Here is an 18,318-nt window from a genome sequence, read left to right on the forward strand (position 1 = left end):
TCTTTGCCCTACAGACGTTTGACAAGCAGGGATTTCACGCAGGGACACCCCCACCTTTCAGCCTGCCCTCTGCCTTGGGCTCCACTGGGCCCCTGGCCCCTGGAGCAGCCCCTGGTTATGCGCCCGCACCGTTCCTGCATCTCATGCCTGCCCACCAGCAGCCCCACGCCCAGCTGCTACACCACCACCTTCCACAGGACAGCCCGGTGAGCGCAGGGATGGAGGCAGCCTGCCTGCCCTGGGCCTGGGGTTGTGTGCCAGCCATTATAGCCTTTTCTCCTCTTCCTCCTCAGAGTGGCTCTGCTCAGCGCAACCAGCCCAGCTCCCTGCAGCCCAAGACTCAAGCCTCCAAACCCACCTATGGCAACTCTCCGTACTGGACAAACTAGACCCTGAAAACAAGAGGGTGGGCTCTTGTGCAGGAGAGAACACGTGGAGCACATTTCTGGGAGCCCGGTGCCCTTTCCTAGAATTCTGAGACATAACTGTCAGCTGAGCCTCTGTGGGAAGCCTGCCTCCCAGACCCACTGTTGTATGTAATGTATTTATGTATGTATTTGTAAATGTGATAGAAGCCTGGAGGGACTGGGGTGTGGCTACTGGGCAGCATACAAGTGTGCTGTCCCCATCTGGACATCCTCACTGTAGCCAAGTCCACCCCTCCCCACCCCTTCTGCCTCTAGGCCTTCCACGTGGCTCCCAGCTCAGGAGCTGTCTGGTGTGCCACTAAAGGGATGGTGGTTTGGGGACTGGGGTCAGGTACCAATGAAGAATCACGACTTTTCTTTATCTCGCTCCCTGTGAAATATTGTTTCTTCCTTCTGTAATTACTTCATACTTGTTGAGAAACTGATCCTTTTGTCATTTGTCATGGTCCCCCTTCTAACAAATCTTCAGCTGGGAATAGCAGAGATGATGCCTGCACAGCAGGGCCTTCTGCTTTTGGTCTGGTCCTGCCCTAGGGGCTTGCCTTTGACCAACCATTTAAAGAAGAATCTGAACTGGGTCTCAGAGATGTTCAGCCCGTCAGCTCCCTTAGAAAGAAATCAAAGATCTGCTTCCATCTCAGTGAAAGCCTGTCTCCAAACAAAGGCTCCTCTATACCAGTTGTCCCAAACCAGGTGGGCAACTGCTTCAGGGTTTTCTCTCACCCAAACTCCACCTAATAAAGTTCTTGAGAGCATGCTGGGTCTCTGTGTACTGTAACTAAGGATGGCTTGGGAGAGTAACAGACCTCACAGGGATGGCCATTTGAACCGCCATCTTCTTTTAACCTTTCTCTTCAGGGCCTAGGCTGTACCTATGAAAGCTAGTGTGGCTTTTCTGACCACCTCTCAGTAAAACTTGGGACCAGGGGCCACCTTTATATAGTCCAGAGAGCAGGAGTGCCAGGGTAGTGAGTGCTGTCCAAACCCCAACTGACTATGATACAGAGGGAAGCCAAGTGCCAGAACCTTTGCTTTCACTGACTGTCACAGGCTGTGTCAGGCAATGCCTGGTATCCTGAAGTGAGTGTCACAGCTCATTGTGGGGTGGGTGGGGAGGGGAGGGTGCCCATGTAGTCCCAGGACCCAGGCAGAAGTGGGGTTAGTGCACTGTTGAAGCAGGCCACATCTGTTCCCATGGGATTGGAGGGTTTGAGGGTCACAATGACGGGCAACCTCTGCTGTCATGAGGAGAGCGTGGCTGGTCATAACACACCTGTAGCTTAGGGTGCTGTCAGTCACACAGTCACGTCCGTCCTTGTTCTCCAACTCATGAATGAGGGGACTGAATATGTGCTGCCTGCCATGTTCTCTGCGATTCTTAATGACAACGAACACAAAGTGTTTGCCCATGGATAGCAACAAGTGGCCTTGACTACAGAAGGTAGCTTCTACGAAAAGGTCGGTGGAGCCCAAGTAATGGTTTTAACATTTTAACTGGTGACAGTGAGATATATTTTTTAAGGGAGGTGGGTGGGAGGGGATCACCCAATAGCAATACAGGTGTATTTTATTTCACATTTTTATTAGTAGACAGGTGGGCAGAAAAAGACAAAATAAATCACTAAGGGGAAGTCAACACAAAATGCATTGGATAAACTTTTTTCTCATAAGTTAAAACTGAAAAACCATCTATAATTTTAGCTAAGAAAACTATTAAAGTCAGGTGTGTCTGCTGGTTTCAGTTGAAAATTGCATCTGAATCTTTTTAGTTGTAAATGTAAACCTTGTGTATCAGGGCAGGAGGGAGGGTAATTTTCCAAGAGAGCTATGCATTTCCCTTCCAATGGACAGGACCAAACATAAGGGAACTAGCATATAATGGCCAGGAAGGAGGAAAGAAGGGACTACAAAAGTAGAGCGAGGCTCATAGAATTCTGGAATGATAAGAGAAGTGAGGAGACTGAGAAGCAACAAGAGAATCATGATACTACACACTTTCTCCCCACAGCCTCAGGGTACATGGAAGTAAGGAGCATTCATTCAGTGAGGCCTTGATTAGACTAAAAAAATCTTGTTCTTTTCATGCCAAATAACCACCTATACCCAAAGTTCTACCTGCTGCGGAGACCTCCATCTACCCCCAAAAGTGAAAAAATACACTCAAGAAGTTTTCCACAGGACATGTTCTGAGGGACCAAAGACTGACCACTAACTTGTCACTCAGTCTAACTGCCAGTGTCTGCCTGCCAGCCAGTCAGTATAGCCTTTGAACTGCCTGCCCTCCCATCAAATGCAAAGCTAGCCTTCAGTAATGTCAACAAAGGCTGAGGGGCCACCATGCCACACAGGCCAGCAGGGCACTTCCAACAATTCCAAGGTGCCTAGCATGCCCAGGAGTGAGGCGATGTTTTCATGAAAGGCTTGTTTAGACCAAACTACTAGCTGTAAACTTTCAGGGGCCGTGGGGACAGGGGTATCAGCGCTATGAAAGGCTTTGGCTCCAGGTTTGTAGGCTATCTGGGAGCACTGAAGGGAACTCTGGGAGTTTTTACAACTGTCCTACACAGCACAGCACAGCAGCTGTGTTTCTGAATCACTAGACTTGGGTACAGCCCTGGCCCTGAGGAGATTAATTTCAGGACCAGACTAAACTTTAGAGGCCAGAGAACTGCTGGGAAATGGCATTCATTCAGGAGTGTTTGAAGAGTGAATGAAAACCCTGAGATCAGAAAGGAAGGAGGAGGAACCATGGGAGGAAGGGCCACCTACTCAACAGTGGAGGATCCATCCTCCCCAATTCCTGTCTGAAGATAAGAAGGAGTGACACTGGCACACAAGGATCTTAATAACCTATCCTTCTGAAAACTGGTTTACTTCATAGCACTGCTGAAGTCCCTAGATGGTGGAGGTTTAGGAGCTCAGTCTTGCCTGGAGTAACATGTGACTGAGGTCCAGGGAAACAACTGCCTGGACTGGAAATGCCTGCAGTCAACAGAGGCCCTGACAAAACAGAAGCCAGGGGAAGCTCCAGGAACAATTCCTGCTTGCACTCCACGGCCGAAGTACACTGAGAAGAGAAAGATGTCCAGATCATATCCAATGAGGGAAAACAACCAGTCCCAAGTCACACACATCCAAAATTATCACTACCAGTATAAGCAGCTCAACGAAAACCAAAATCTTAACACATGCACCTAGGATTAATACTGAATAAACAAAAATAACCCTCAGGTGAGAGTATCTGAGATGTTTCCTCTCCCGACAGTGGCCACAAGTAATTTTCACTCTTCCCCACAGCAACAACCAAAGCTGGTATAACTTTAATTTTTTGTTTTCATAATTAAAATCCACACACACTAACCTCCACTCCCCCCCACTTGCCCCACTTTCTGGTAGAAAAAAGTTACCCTACCTTTAAAATAAATAGCAACCGAGTGCTCAGTTCTATGTAAAGTATGAATATTTATTTCAGGCTTTAGATCCCAATCGATTCCAAAAAACAAAATCTGATTTCTCTCCTCAGAGTAGCTGTAGCCTCCATGTTGGGATGATGTCATAGAGGCAGAAGCAGCACATTCATCAGGCTTAGCAAGAGGAAGGAAGTCCCTGATGCCCACCGCATCCCAGCCTCAGGAAGGGAAAGAAACAAATTCACCACCACGGGGCTGAACAAATGCACACGCACTAATGGAAGGAGCAGCTAAACCTTGGCAAATTGGCTTTTTTTTTTTTTTTTAAAGTTTGTTTTGTGGGTTTTTTTTGTTTTGTTTTTTTTTGTTTTTTGTTTTTTTGGTTTTGTGTTTTTTCCCCCCATTTCCTTTTGCTACCCAATATATGCAGCACTTGTGGACTCCCAGTGGGTTCCCAGCTTTAAACACATTGATGTCTTAAACAGACTAATTCTTCAAGAATCTAAAAACAGACAAACGTGTTTTGCTGTGAACATTCTGCAGAGATGAAGTGAGGTGGGAGTTTGAAGGGCGGTGGTGTCTGTTTTAAAAGAATCAATACAGTGATGGAAGGGTGAAGAATGCGAGAATTCAGACATTCTGTGGGGGTTACTTTCTCTCCAGTAAAAGTCCATAAAAAGGAGCAAACTGAGATCCGCAGGGGAGTCAGCAGGAGCTGTGTGTGTTTCCCCACCCCATGAGTAAGTTTTCACTGAGGGGCCACCATAGATCCCCACTTGCTCCCTCCCTTTGGCCTGAGACGTCAGGGCAGTACAGGGTACTGAAGGAACATGTCACGACTCCTCATTCCCAGAATCATCATCATCATAACAGTCGGCATCTTCTTCCTCCTCATCTTCATCATCAATGTCGTCGTCATACAAGTCGTCATAAAGCAAATCTGAGCTGTTGTCATTGGAAGGCACTTTAGTTTTGATGCAGTATTCTGCCAGGGTTGTGGGGACCTTCACTCCATCCTTCTCTGCTTCAGCCTTAGTGGCCGAGACCTGTTTCCTGAAGAACGGGATAACAAAATGTTTGTGGAAGTCTGTTTTGTGAGGGTTTCACTAACCCACACTGACTTTCAACTCTAATTCTTGCCCTTAAGTCTCCTCATGCTGGGAATGTGAGCACAAGCCATCATACTTGACTTAGCCCTGTTTTGAAGACAGACTTGTAACTGACCTTAATCAAGATTCTCATCACTCACTTTCCAAACACACAGCCTAAGCCTACACCACACCAGGACTCTCAACGTGGTATCAACATGAAGGGCCCTTGTTTAATTAACACTTCAGCCTTGTTCACTGCTGCATGGATCAGGTTAGCTAACCTACAGCATTTGAAAATTCTGTCTTAGCCGCCCATCTCCTGCTAAGGGCTCAGGGATTACAGGTGCATATTATGCACTACTGGCCTTTTAAGTGGTTTCTGAACTCAGGGTCAGGCTTGAAGGAGTGCCAGAAATCAAACCCAGGGCTTGGCGCAAACGTTCTACCACTGAGCTAGAGGCCCAGCATATTTTTAGTAGCTTGAATGCATGAAGCTGATTACTCCCCCATGTTACTAAGTGTTGGGAATCAAATCTAGGGATTCACAAGCTGGACAAGCACTTCTGGCAATCACACCTTCACACAATCCACTTCCTATCAGAATGTGAACTTCACATGAGAGTGGACGCCATGCCCGCCTCAGTCTTCCATTACCTAGTGATGGCATGGCAGATTAACGGATGTGCAGCAAATGTTGATTATTAAGTGTAGGATAGTTTCTTTCCAAAAGTACAAAACCCAAAGTCATCAGGATGGGTGAGGGGGGTTGGAAAAATTGAAAACACAAGACCACCACTTCCTGAAACTGAAGTCTGCTGCAGGCCTCGCACACGGGTGTTTCCACTGTAGCTTCTATAGGTCTTTACCATTTACATTAATTACCTTCAATTCTTGACATACACATTCACCTCAGTGGCTGACCACTAAAAACAAGCAGGACACAGCAATGCACACAGTACTCCCCGTGCTGGGGAGGCAGAGTCTAGATCTCTGTGTTCAAGCCAGCCTGGTTTAAAGTGCCACCCCCCAGACAAACAAACCCACCAGAGTTTGCACTACTTTCTAGTGAGTTTGTTTTGGTTTCTGTAATGGATTCTCTTTCCATAGCTAAATCCATTAGGTTCCTACTCCATAAATCTGAGACATTGTTTTAAAGTAACATGATACTGAGGTTTGAATGTGAACACCAAGTTGACTCACCTGATAATCTCGGCGTACTCCTTGTCTTTCCCTTTACTGTCCCTCCATTTCCTGAACATAACGGAAGCGTCCACATTGGCTGGGGAAAAGGTGTTGGGCTCATTAAGCAGTGAGATTACACTTAGGAGGATAGTCCTGAAAAGGAGACAGAAAAACCATGTTCGAAAGGACAGTTGCTTTTGTTTGTTTTTGAGAGGAGGGCTGCGGAATGAGAGAGAAGTTTGGCTGACTTCTGCGAAGGCCCTTATCTAATACAGGAAGTGCTGGGACCCTGTGTGCTCACACCTGGGAAGGGCAGTTAGGACTGAGTTCTCTTACCCAGCCACACTGGGAGAGCTCAGAACACAAAGTACAGTTTTTAAAGAAATTACACTTTTAAAGTCTTTCTCACTTAAAATATCTTGATACAAATTTGAGGCTTATAAAAAAATGATGATACAGTTTTGTTTGGGGGGCTGGTGAAATGGTCCATCAAGTAAAGGTGCTTTGCCACCAAGCCTGATGACCCAACACTGATAGCCAAGATGAGCATGACAAGAGGAAAACCCCAACAAGCTGTCCTCATACTTTTGCTTAGATGCCAGACATACACCCACAGAAAACAGGAGTGAAAAACATTCTTAAGACCAGAGCCTTTGGGGCTGGAGATGGCTCACAGGTTAAGAGCACCGACTGCTCTTCCAGAGGTTGAGTTCAATTCCCAGCAACCACATGGTGGCTCACAAACCATCTATAATGAGATCTGGTGCCCTCTTCTGGTGTGCAGACATACATGCTGGCAGAACACTGTGTACATAATAAATAAATCTCTGACATCAGACCTCACCAACTCTCTCAATGCCCCCAAACCCCGACACTATTCCCAACATCCCCTCTCCTCATCCCCTTGCCCCAGCCCCCAACACAAGCAGAGACACACCTTCCTGGATCAGACCATCAACCTCCAATTCAGGGGGAGACCCCCTGCTCAACCACAGGCCACACAGACCTGAAGACCAGAGAGGAAACAGAAACCAAGGAATAAAATACCCATCCAACAAAGACAAACTCAGAAATCGGCACCTAAACCTATATCACCCAAACCCAAGAGCCTGGGTGCCAGTGTAAGAGACAGTAACGACCAGGGCAACATGGCACCACGGAGCCCAGCTATGCTACCACAGAAAGCCGTGAGTATTCCAACACAACTGACATACAAGAAAACATCCTTAAAACCAACTTTATGAAGATGGCAGAGGTCATTAAAGAGGAAATGAACAGATCCTTTAAAGAAACCAAGAAAAAGACTAACAACAACAACAAAAAAAAATCAGGAAATAAATGAATTCCTTAAGAGGGAGACAGAGATTTGAAAGAAACAAAAATGTTCAAGACCAGAAAATGGAAATTGAAGCAATAAAGAAAATACAACCTGAGGGAATTCTGGAATGAAAATTCTAGGTAAGTGAACAGGAACTACAAAGGCAAGCTTCATCAACAAAATACAAGAGATGGAAGAAAGAATCTCAGGCATTGAAGATTGGACAGAACAAACAGATATGCCAAAGGAAATGTTAAATATAAAAAATTCCTGACATAAAACATTCAGGAAATCTGGGACACTGTGAAAAGACCAAACCTATGAATAATAGGAATAGAAGGAGAAGAATCTCAGCTCAAAGGCCCAGAAAATATTTTCAACAAGATCATGTAAGAAAAGCTTCTTAACCTAAAGAAGGACATGCCTATAAAGGTACAAGAACCATATAGAACACCAAATAGATGGACAAGAAAAGAAAGTCTCCTCACCACATAATGATCAAAACACTAATCATACAGAATAAAGACACGATAAAGCTGTAAGGGAAAAAGACCAAGTAACATATAAAAGCAAACCTGTAAGAAAGACAACCAACTTCTCAATGGAGACTCTAAAAGCCAGAAGGGCCTAAACAGATGTCCTGCAGACTCTAAGGGACCACAGATGTCAGTGGTCACTATACCCAGCAAAACTTTGAATCACCATAGATGGAGGAAACAAGATATACCATGATAAAGTCAAATTTAAACTATCTATCCACAAGTCCAGCCCTTCAAATGGTACTAAAAGGAAAACTCCAACCCTTAAGTTGGATAATAATCTTAATTAACTATTCCCATGAAAACATAGGAAATCATTTCCTACTAGCAAAGTCAAAAGAAACATGCACTAACAAAGAAACAGGAACAATCAATGATCATTGATCTATCTCAATATCAATTCCCCAATAAAAAGACACAGACTAACAGAATGGATTTAAAAACAAAATCCAGGGGGCTGGAGAGATGGCTCAGAGGTTAAGAGGTTAAGAGCACTGGCTGCTCTTTCAGAGGTCCTGAGTTCAATTCCCAGCAACCACATGGTGGCTCACAAACCATCTATAATGAGATCTGTTGCCCTCTTCTGGTGTGCAGCCATACATGCTGGCAGAACACTGTGTACAAAATAAATCTTAAAAAAAAAAAAAAAAAAATCCATCCATTTGCTACATCTAAGAACATACCTCAATATCAAATATAGACATTACCTCAGAGGAAAGGCCTGGTAAAAGATTTTCCAAACAAATGGACCTAAGAAGCAAGCTAGTGTAGCCATTCTAATAACTAACAAAATGGTCTTCAAAATAATCAAGAGAGATAGGGAGGGACACTTCATCCTCACCAAAGGAAAAACCAATCAAGAGGATCTTTCAATTCTTACTATCAATGTCCAAATTCTAGGGTGCCCACTGTTGTGAAATATTTAACTATGTAAAGATGTGTTACATTTGTTTACTTATGAAAGAATATATTGCTATTTTACCTTCCCTGACAAGGCACCTGACTGGTCCAATAAAGAGCTGAATGGCCAACAGCTAGGGACTGGTGGCGCTGGTAGACGGAATAACAGGAGAAGTAATCTGGGAAATAGAGGAAGGAGGAAAAAATAGGGAGAAGAGAGAGAGGCCAGCCAAAGACAGCAGGAAAGAAAAAAAGGTAAAAAGCCCCGAGGTAAAAGGTAGATAAAGAAAATGAGATTAAGGGGCTGGAGAGATGGCTCAGTGGTTAAGAGCACTGCCTGCTCTTCCAAAGGTCCTGAGTTCACTTTCCAGTAACCACATGGTGGCTCACAACCATCTGTAATGAGATTTGGTGCCCTCTTCTGGCATGCAGGCATAAATGCAGATGGAACACTGTACACATAAATAAATCTTAAGAAAGAAAGAAAGAAAGAAAGAAAGAAAGAAAGAAAGAAAGGAAGGAAGGAAGGAAGGAAGGAAGGAAGGAAGGAAGGAAACCAGACTAAGTTAAGCTAGCCAGGAAACAAGCCTAAGCTAGGCCAAGCATGCAAAACTAATAAGAAGTCTCCATGTCATGATTTGGGAGCTGGTTGATGGCCCAAAAGAAAAGGCCTGGTACAACCAAGCTTATAAAAGAAACATCACTAAAGCTTAAATCACACATTAACAGTCATACACTAACAGTGGGAGGCTTCAATACTCTACTCTTGCCAATTGGTCATACAGCCAGAAACTAAACAGAGTAACACTGGAGTAAACTGAGGTTAAAATTTAAATGGACCTAACATATACACAATATTTCACCCAAACACAAAAGAACATACCTTCTTCCCAGCATCTCATGGAACCTTCTCCAAAACTGACCACATAAAGCAAATCAACACATACAAGAAAATTGAAATAACTTCTTGCATCCTATCGGATTTCAAGAACAGAAACAAGAGAAAGCCTACAAACTCATGGAAACTGAACATCTTTCTACTGCATGAAAACTGAGTCAAGACAGAAATAAAAGTAAAGACTTCCTAGAATTCCATGAAAATGAAGGCACAACATACCCAAACTTATGGGACACAATGAAACCATTGCTAAGAGGAAAATTCATAGCACTAAGAGCCTGCATGAAGAATTTGGAGAAATGCTCACTAGTGACTTAACAGCACACCTAAAAGCTCTAGAACAAAAAGTAAACTCACCTAAGAGGAGGAGATGGCAGGAAATAATAAAATCAAGGGTTGAAATCAATAAAATAGAAACAGAGAACAATAAAAGGATCGATGAAAGAGAGTTGGTTCTTTTAGAAAATCATTAAAGATAGTCAAAGCCTTATCCAAATTAACTAAAAGGCCAAGAGAGAGCATCCAGATTAACAATACCAGGAACATGAGGGAGACATATCATGTACTCCACAAAATTGGAAAATCTAAAAAATAAATGGATAATTTTCTCAACAGATACCACTTAGATAAGTTAAATCATTATCAGATAAACAACAGAAAAAAAATTATAGCCCCTAAGGAAATAGATGCAGTCATTAAAAATCTCCTAACCAAAAAAGCCCAGGGCCAGAATTTTAGTACAGAATTCTGTTTTTAGTACAGAATTCTACCAGACTTTCAAAGAAGAGCTAATACCAACACTCCTCAAATTATTCCACAAAATAGAAACAATACATTGTCAAATTCATTTTATGAGGTCACACTCACCCTGATACCCAAACCACACAAAGATTTAAGAAAGAAAGAGAATTACAGACCAATTTCCCTTATGTAGAGGCAAAAATACTCAATAAAACAATGGCCCCTAGCCGGGCGGTGGTGGCACACGCCTTTAATCCCAGCATTTGGGAGGTAGAGACAGGTGGGTCTCTGTGAGTTCGAGACCAGCCTGGTCTACAAGAGCTAGTTCCAGGTTAGCCTCCAAAGCCACAGAGAAACCCTGTCTCGAAAAACCAAAAAAAAAAAACCAAAAAAAAAAAAAAAAAAAAAAAAAAACAATGGCCCCTACCCCCAAAAAGCTGGGCATTGGTGGTACAAGCCTTTAATCCCAGCAATTAGGAAGCAGAAGCAGGTGAGTTCAAGGCCAGTCTGGTCTACAGAGTGAGTTCCAGGAACAGCCAAGGCTACACAGAGAAACCCTATTTCGAAAAATAAAACAACAACAACAAAACTGACAAACCAAATCCAAGAACACATTAAAAAGATCATCCAGCGTGACCAAGTAGGCTTCATCCCAGAGATGCAGGGATGGCTCAACACATGAAAATCAGTCAATGTAATCCACCATGTAAACAAAACTGAAAGAAAAAAAAAACAAAAAACAAAAAAAAACACATGCTCATCTCACCAGATACTGAAAAAGCCTTTGACAAAAATCAACACCCCTTCATGATAAAGGTCCTGGAGAGATCAGGAATACAAAAGACATGCCTAAACATAATAAAAAGCAATATACAGCAAGCCAACAGCCAACATCAAATTAAATGGAAAGAAACTCAAAGAAATTCCAGTAAAATCAGGAATAAGACAAGAGTGTCCACTCTCTCCACTCTCTATTCAATATTGTACTTGAATTCTTAGCTAGAGCAAAAGCAACTGAATGAGGTCAAGGGAATACAAATTGGAAAGGAAGAAGATAAAGTATCATTATTTGCAGATAATGACAGTAACATAAGTCACTCCCCCGCCCCAACTCCGGAAAAAAAATCTACCAGGTAATCCTACAGTTGATAATCACCTTCAGTAAAGTAGCTGGATACCAGATTAACTTAAAAAAAAAAAAAAATCAGTAGCCCTCCTACACAAAAATGACAGACTGAGAAAGAAATCAGGGAAACAATACCATTCACAATAGCCACAAACAATATAAAATAACTTGGAGTAACTCTAACGAAGCAATTTTAAGACTTGTATGATAAAGAAGATAAAAAAAATATCCCATGCTCATGAATCAGTAGGATAAATGTAGTAAAAATGGCCATCCTACCAAAAGCATTCCACAAATTCAATGAAATCCCCATCAAAATTCCAACATAATTCTTTACAGACCTTGAAAGAACAATACTCAACTAAGTATTAAAAAACATAAAACCCAGGAGAGCTAAAACAATCCTGAACAACAAAAGAACCTCTAAAGGTATCACTGTCCCTGATTTTAAGCTCTACTACAGAACTATAATAATAAAAACAGCATGGTATTGGCATAAAAACAGACATGTTGATCAATGGAATCAAATAGAAGACCCAAAAATTAATTCACACACCAATGGGAACCTGATTTTTTTTTTTATAAAGAAGCCAGAAATATACAATGGAAAAAAGAAAGTATCTTTTAACAAATGGTGCTGGTCTAACTGGATGCCTTCATGAAGAAGAATGCAAATAGACCCTATGGATCATCCTGCACAAAACTCAAGTCCAAGTGATCAAAGACCTCAACATAAATCCAGTTACACTAAGGCTGATAGAGGAGAAAGTGGAAGCCTTTAAGTAGTCTCCTAAGTAGGAGACTACTTCCTGCACCAACAGTGCAGACACTAAGATCAACAATTAATAAATGGTATGGCTGGGTGTTGTTGGCGCATGCCTTTAATCCCAACACTGGGGAGGCAGAGGTGGGCAGATCTCTGTGAGTTCGAGGCCAGCCTGGTCTACAGAGAATGTGCCAGGATAGGCTCCAAAGCTACACAGAGAAACCCTGTCTTGAAAAACCAAAAAAGAGAAAAGAAAAAAATGGGACCTCATGAAACTGAAAGGCTTCTGTAAAGCAAGGGACACGGTCAACAGGACAAAATGATAGGCTCCAGAACGGTAAAATATTTTTGCTAACTCGACATCTGACAGAAGACAGACAAACATTCGCACAACTCAAGAAACTAGACATCAATAAACCAAATAATCCAATTAAAAGCTGAAGTATAGATTTGAACAGAGAATTCTCAACAATGGAATCTCAAATGGTCGAGAAACACTTAAAAAAATGTTCAACATCCTTAGCCATCAGGGAAATGGAAATCAAAATTCCTCTGAGATTCTCTTTTATTCCTGTCAGGATGGACAAGATCAGCAACACCAGCTCATGCTGGAGATGATGTGGTACAAAATAACTCTCCTCCATTGCTGGTGGGAGTGCAAACTTTTACCGCTATTATAAAAACCAATATGGTGCTTCCCTCAGAAAATCTACCCCCATCTATCTCAAGACCCAGTTATACCACTCCCAGGCATATATCCATAAGACACTCCATCCTACCACAATGACTCTTGCTCAACTATGTTCATATTCATTTAATTAGCACTAGCCAGAAACTGGAAACAACCTAGATATCCCTGAACTGAAGAACAGGTACAGAAAATATAGTACATTTATACAATAGAGTATTACTCAAGTGCTATGCACTCACTTATAAGTGGATATTAGCTGTAAAGGATAATGATACAATCCACAGACCCAGAGAGGCTAAGTAAGTAACGGGGGTGGGGGGGGTGGACTGGGTGTGGGAGGGAGGGGATGAGGTGAAGGACAGGATGGAGGGAGGGATGAGGGAGGGAGGCAGGAGGGAGGAGGAGTATTATATTGAGTGAGTGCAGGGAGAGGGGCTATCATTTAGGGCATTTATGGGGGTGATGTGGATGGAACGCAGGTTGCAGTGGTAGATTATATTCTTCTCCTTCAATTATATGTATATACTTTGTTGTTCTCCTTATTGATAGTTACGTTTTTTTCTTTTAGTAACAGAAGATACAGAGCCTGAACAAGCCATCTTCTGTAATCAGGCAAGATAAGTCAGCCTAGCTTTTTTTTCCCCTCCCTACTCTACATAGATCCCCCCAGGCAGCATTTGATAAGCAAAAAGTTCATTCTTAAAAAAACTTAAGTTTAGGGGCTGGAGAGCAGAGATTAAAGACACTGACTGATCTTCCAGAGGTCCAGTAACCACATGGTGGTTCACAACCATATATAGTAAGATCTGGTGCCCTCTTCTGGCCTGTAAGGGTACATGCAGACAAAAAACTGCACACATAATAAATAAATCTTAAAAAACAAAAACCCTAAGTTTAGGACTGGAGACATGGCTCAGAGAGGTTAAGCTGTTCTTCCAGAGGTCCTTGAGTTCAAATCCCAGCAACCACTTGGTGGCTCACAACCATCAATAATGAGATCTGGCGCCCTCTTCTGGTCTGCAGACATGCATGCAAAAATAACTCTTAAAAAACAAACCCTAGCTTAATACAGAGATACAGAGATAAGACTTACAGGCCTAGTATAACTTGGTTCTTTTGCCAGAAATAAACTCCACATACTGCTTGCTACCGTTTGTATTAGCTTCATCTACTCTGACTCTGCTAATTAGAAGGGATTCTTTGGCAAGGCAGCCAGTAACTCCAGAAGATAACCCAGTTAAAACTCTGTCCTCTTGCAGGAGGATCGCTGTGAGTTCGAGGCCAGCCTGGTCTCCAGATCGAGTGCCAGGATAGGCTCCAAAGCTACACAGAGAAACCCTGTCTTGGGGGGACGGGGGACGGGGACTCTGTCCTCTTTACAGTTTCAACATGGAAGAGATGTCTAAAGAGAACATCAGAGCAAAGAATCTAGTTCTAACTGGGAAAACAGGGCAACATGTGGCCAAAAAAAAAAAAATACAGTAATTTAACTGGTTCACATATTACAAGCAATTTTCTTTATGCTGCTAAAGCAACTAAGACATTTTAATAGTTCCTGCTGAGAAGTGCTGGAACTGTTGTTGATAATGTATTCCTAGAACACGATGCAAATACAAGGATTTCCAAGTTAAATACACAAAAGTACAAAGTTTAAAAACTAAGACTCAAATCAAAGGCCAGCCTGATCTATGTAGTGAGTTACAGGATAGCCATGTCTCAAAAATAACAAAACTAAGATTGAAGAGGGGAGCTGAGGAAGTGGGCATAGCTCTGGAGACCAAATCTAAGGCCTTGCCCAAGATAAGTAAGCAAAAAAGTAATTTAAAAGATTGTATGCAGCGTGTCTGTGTGCATGCGTGCTATGGCACATGTGACGAGGTGAGAGGACAATTTTGTGACATCAGTCTGTTCCTTCCACCTTTCCTTGGGCTCTGGGGACACACTCTGGCACACACCAAGCAGCTGGAAGGAAAAGGCAGTGGGACCAGGAACTCTTAAGTTCCAAGCTAGACAGAGCTACATAGCAATCTCCTAGCCAGGCTGAACTAACTACGTAAGACCCTGGCTTTCAAAAAGAAGCAAATTTAAATATACAAAATATCTAATTGCCAAAACAACAACAACAACAAACAGCAATGGTAAGGTGACTGGTACTCAATATACAAAAACCAAAGGACAACTAAGATCTCCCTGGCCACAAGGAGATTTCACGAACGGAGAAGAGCTTATGCTGAAGTAACACACACCAACTGCAGGTAGCACAGAGACGCAGGGTCCAAGAAGGCATCAGTGGCAAAGCAAACGCTACACACTGAGCTGGCCTATAAGGACCTTAAGGTAGAACTGACTCAGAGACCACCCACAAAACACAGAAGCACACAGTAGTCAAAGACATTTCTGTGTTAGGAGAAAGAGCTCATTTTTCTCTCCACTCTGAGATGGGATCTTATTACAGAGTCCTATAACTCATTATGTAGACTGGGCTGGCCTTGAACTCACAGAAATCTAACAGCCCCTACCTCCTGAGAACCAGTATTAAAGGAAAGTGCCACCACAACCACCCCAAGCAAAAGTATCTTAGTTAACAGCAGGAATACACCATCCAGGAAAGAATGCAATGATTAAAACCTTGTTCTGGGCTTTCTATCAGAAAAGAGGCTTGTTTTCTCAGAGCAGAGAAACAGAAACAGAAACACTGACTCAACTCCGCCAGCCGGTTGGGAGTAGTTTTCAAGACCTCAGAGGATACCTGAACTACACAGAGTACGAAACTACAAACATGCCACAGATCTATGGTGTGTATAGTGTGTATAATACCTATAAACTAGGTATTAGTAATCAACAACAGGCTGAGTGTGGTGGTTCATGCCTTTAATCCTAGCACTTGAGAGGCAGAAGCAGGTGGATCTCTGTGAGTTCAAGGCCAGCCTCGTCTACAGAGTGAGTTCAGGCTCCAAGCTACAGAGAAACCCTGTCTCGAAGGAAAATCAAAAAACAAAACCCAACAACAAAACTAGGCATGGTGCTGGGTTTCTGAAATCCCAGCACTCAGGAGGCCAAGGCTAAAGGATCAAAAGTTCAAAGAGAACCTCAACTAATAGCAAATTTTTGAGACTCTTATTATTAAAAAAAAAAAAAAAAAAAAAAAAAAAAAAGCCCAGGTGTGGTAGCACTGAAATTTAACCATCCCAGCACTGAGGTGCAGAGGCAGGTGGATATATGTGGATCCAATGATCCAATGCCTATTGTATGGGCCTGGTCTACAGTATCACAGTCGACAGGAAAATGAACCTCAGAGTATTTCGTGATCCAGGAGACAATCTGTAATCCGTAAGGTGGAGATATCTTTATTGAGATAAATACCAGCCAAACTCAAGCCAGAGCATGGAGGCCAGGGAGAAGGGGAAGGAGAAGAAGAAAAGGGCTTACATGTGCACTCAGTTCCTTAAGAGCCCATGGTGAGTCATCCTGACCTCACCTGTAGGCAGCCTCTAACAGGCGTGGCTTACTGTCCCCTACAGGTAAGAATGAGAACTCCATTACAGTTGAACTTGGTCAGTCAGACTGATCCTGTGATTTAATTTTCTTCCACATAAAAACATAGTAAAACTGCCAGGAATAGCTACATGTAAGTAGCTACAAAATATCCTGCTAGAGCAAAGTACTTGAGATCTTCATTATAAAAGTGAGTTCTACTGACTAGGAACAATGCTCAGGGTTAGAGTCTAGGTGAGAAGAATTTGTAGTAAGTATAAGGATGGATGCTACTGATGGAGGGTGCGAAGTCTATGAGGCCCCTCTCATAAGGATGGGCTCTATCCACTGGGAGACAAGGCCTAGGACTGAGACCTAAACTATTCTCAGGATTTTGGGTAATTCCAGTAGAGCTATTCCTAACAGAATAGCAAAGGATCATCAGGTTGTATGACCATGTCACTCCTGCATTCCATGTGACCAAGTATCATTCTTCCTTTCCTTGAACAAAGCAGGCCTGCATGCTTAACAAGTTTGGTTGCTCCAATGCTTTCTCTAAGCCTCCTACAGCTACCTATGTTAGGGGCCAATAAATAAATAAATAATAAAGTTACCTCTAAATACAATACTGCATTCCCACAACATAGTAAGTGATACTGACTACACTGGTAAATAAGACAGCCACTAAGTGACTAATGGGTATGTAATATACACAGTCAGAATACAAGAGAGGGAGGTGCAATTTCAAACTTAAAAATTGTTCCTAGCATTTCTCATTTAATGCTTTTAGGCAACAGTTGACTACGGGTAACCAAAATTATAGAAAGCAAAATAAACTCTCTATTTAATTATATTATCAAATTATTTAGAAAGCAGAGCATGGCAATCTCTCAGGCAGCCTCCAAACACTTCAATGAGCCTATCATGGAAACAAATAAAAGTCCCACCTTCTGTACTTAAGTGTCTGTTAAGATAGCTCCTATAGTTGGGTGGTAGTGGTGCACACCTTTAATCCCAGAGCTCAGACGGGTGGCTCTCTGTGAGTTCGAGGCTAGCCTGGTCTACATAGTGAGTTGCAGGACAGCCAGGGTGGTTACACAGAAAAAAACTGATCAAAAAAATGAAAATAACAAGAGATAGCTTCTATATGCAGCATTTGCTATAGGTTATTCTCAAAACAAGTAGGGTGCATTTTAGTAAAGTTGTTTAAATTAATTCTTATTTTTATGTGTTTAGTATTCAAATTAAATTTGATATTACATAAAGTGAGCTGTTATGTATATAGGCAGCTAGGCAAATGAAAGAAATTTGAGGAATTAAGAAATGTATTTCGGGGGCTGGAGAGATGGCTCTGAGGTTAAGAGCACTGACTGCTCTTCCAGAGGTCCTGAGTTCAATTCCCAGCAACCACATGGTGGCTCACACCACCTTGAATGAGATGCACCTTGAATGGCATGCGGGCAGAAGACTGTATACATAATAAATAAATAAAATTTTTAAAAACAAAACAAAACATTCACCACATCCATGAGCTTTCGCAGTAACTTTAAAGAAAGAAAGAAATGTGTTTCTTTGCTAAAATATAGCAAATGTCATTTGACATTTGACCCCACCCCCACCCCAGAAGCTCTTCAGTGAATTGCAGTTGAGCATTCCAGCAGTTTTCCTTGTCTATCTACTTATGGCTTCTATCAACTAAGAAACATGTTACCCTGGACTTTTTAGATGAGAGAACCAGAAACATTAAGGGTTCC

The 18,318-nt window shown here is 42.4% G+C and overlaps 2 protein-coding genes across 4 annotated transcripts in view; one reads left to right on the plus strand and one right to left on the minus strand.

Annotated features, from left to right (window-relative positions):
• Nucleotides 1-1,185, plus strand: part of Ubap2 (ubiquitin associated protein 2) — an 86,431-nt gene extending 85,246 nt beyond the window's left edge. For all 3 annotated transcript variants that reach the window (XM_027403353.2, XM_035439924.1, XM_027403354.2), the window contains exons 28-29: nucleotides 15-206; nucleotides 294-1,185. In XM_027403353.2, coding sequence (XP_027259154.1) covers nucleotides 15-206; nucleotides 294-389 — 288 coding nt within the window. In that variant the 3' untranslated portion in view covers nucleotides 390-1,185. The remainder of the gene's footprint in view (nucleotides 1-14; nucleotides 207-293) is intronic.
• A 2,681-nt stretch (nucleotides 1,186-3,866) lies between these two features.
• Ube2r2 (ubiquitin conjugating enzyme E2 R2) overlaps nucleotides 3,867-18,318 on the minus strand; it is a 56,193-nt gene continuing 41,741 nt past the window's right edge. The window contains exons 4-5 of the mRNA XM_027403355.1: nucleotides 6,130-6,264; nucleotides 3,867-4,891 (exon numbers count right to left, since the gene is read on the minus strand). Coding sequence (XP_027259156.1) covers nucleotides 4,672-4,891; nucleotides 6,130-6,264 — 355 coding nt within the window. The 3' untranslated portion in view covers nucleotides 3,867-4,671. The remainder of the gene's footprint in view (nucleotides 4,892-6,129; nucleotides 6,265-18,318) is intronic.

Source organism: Cricetulus griseus, chromosome 2 (genome assembly GCF_003668045.3).
Source record: "Cricetulus griseus strain 17A/GY chromosome 2, alternate assembly CriGri-PICRH-1.0, whole genome shotgun sequence".
NCBI lineage: Eukaryota > Metazoa > Chordata > Mammalia > Rodentia > Cricetidae > Cricetulus > Cricetulus griseus.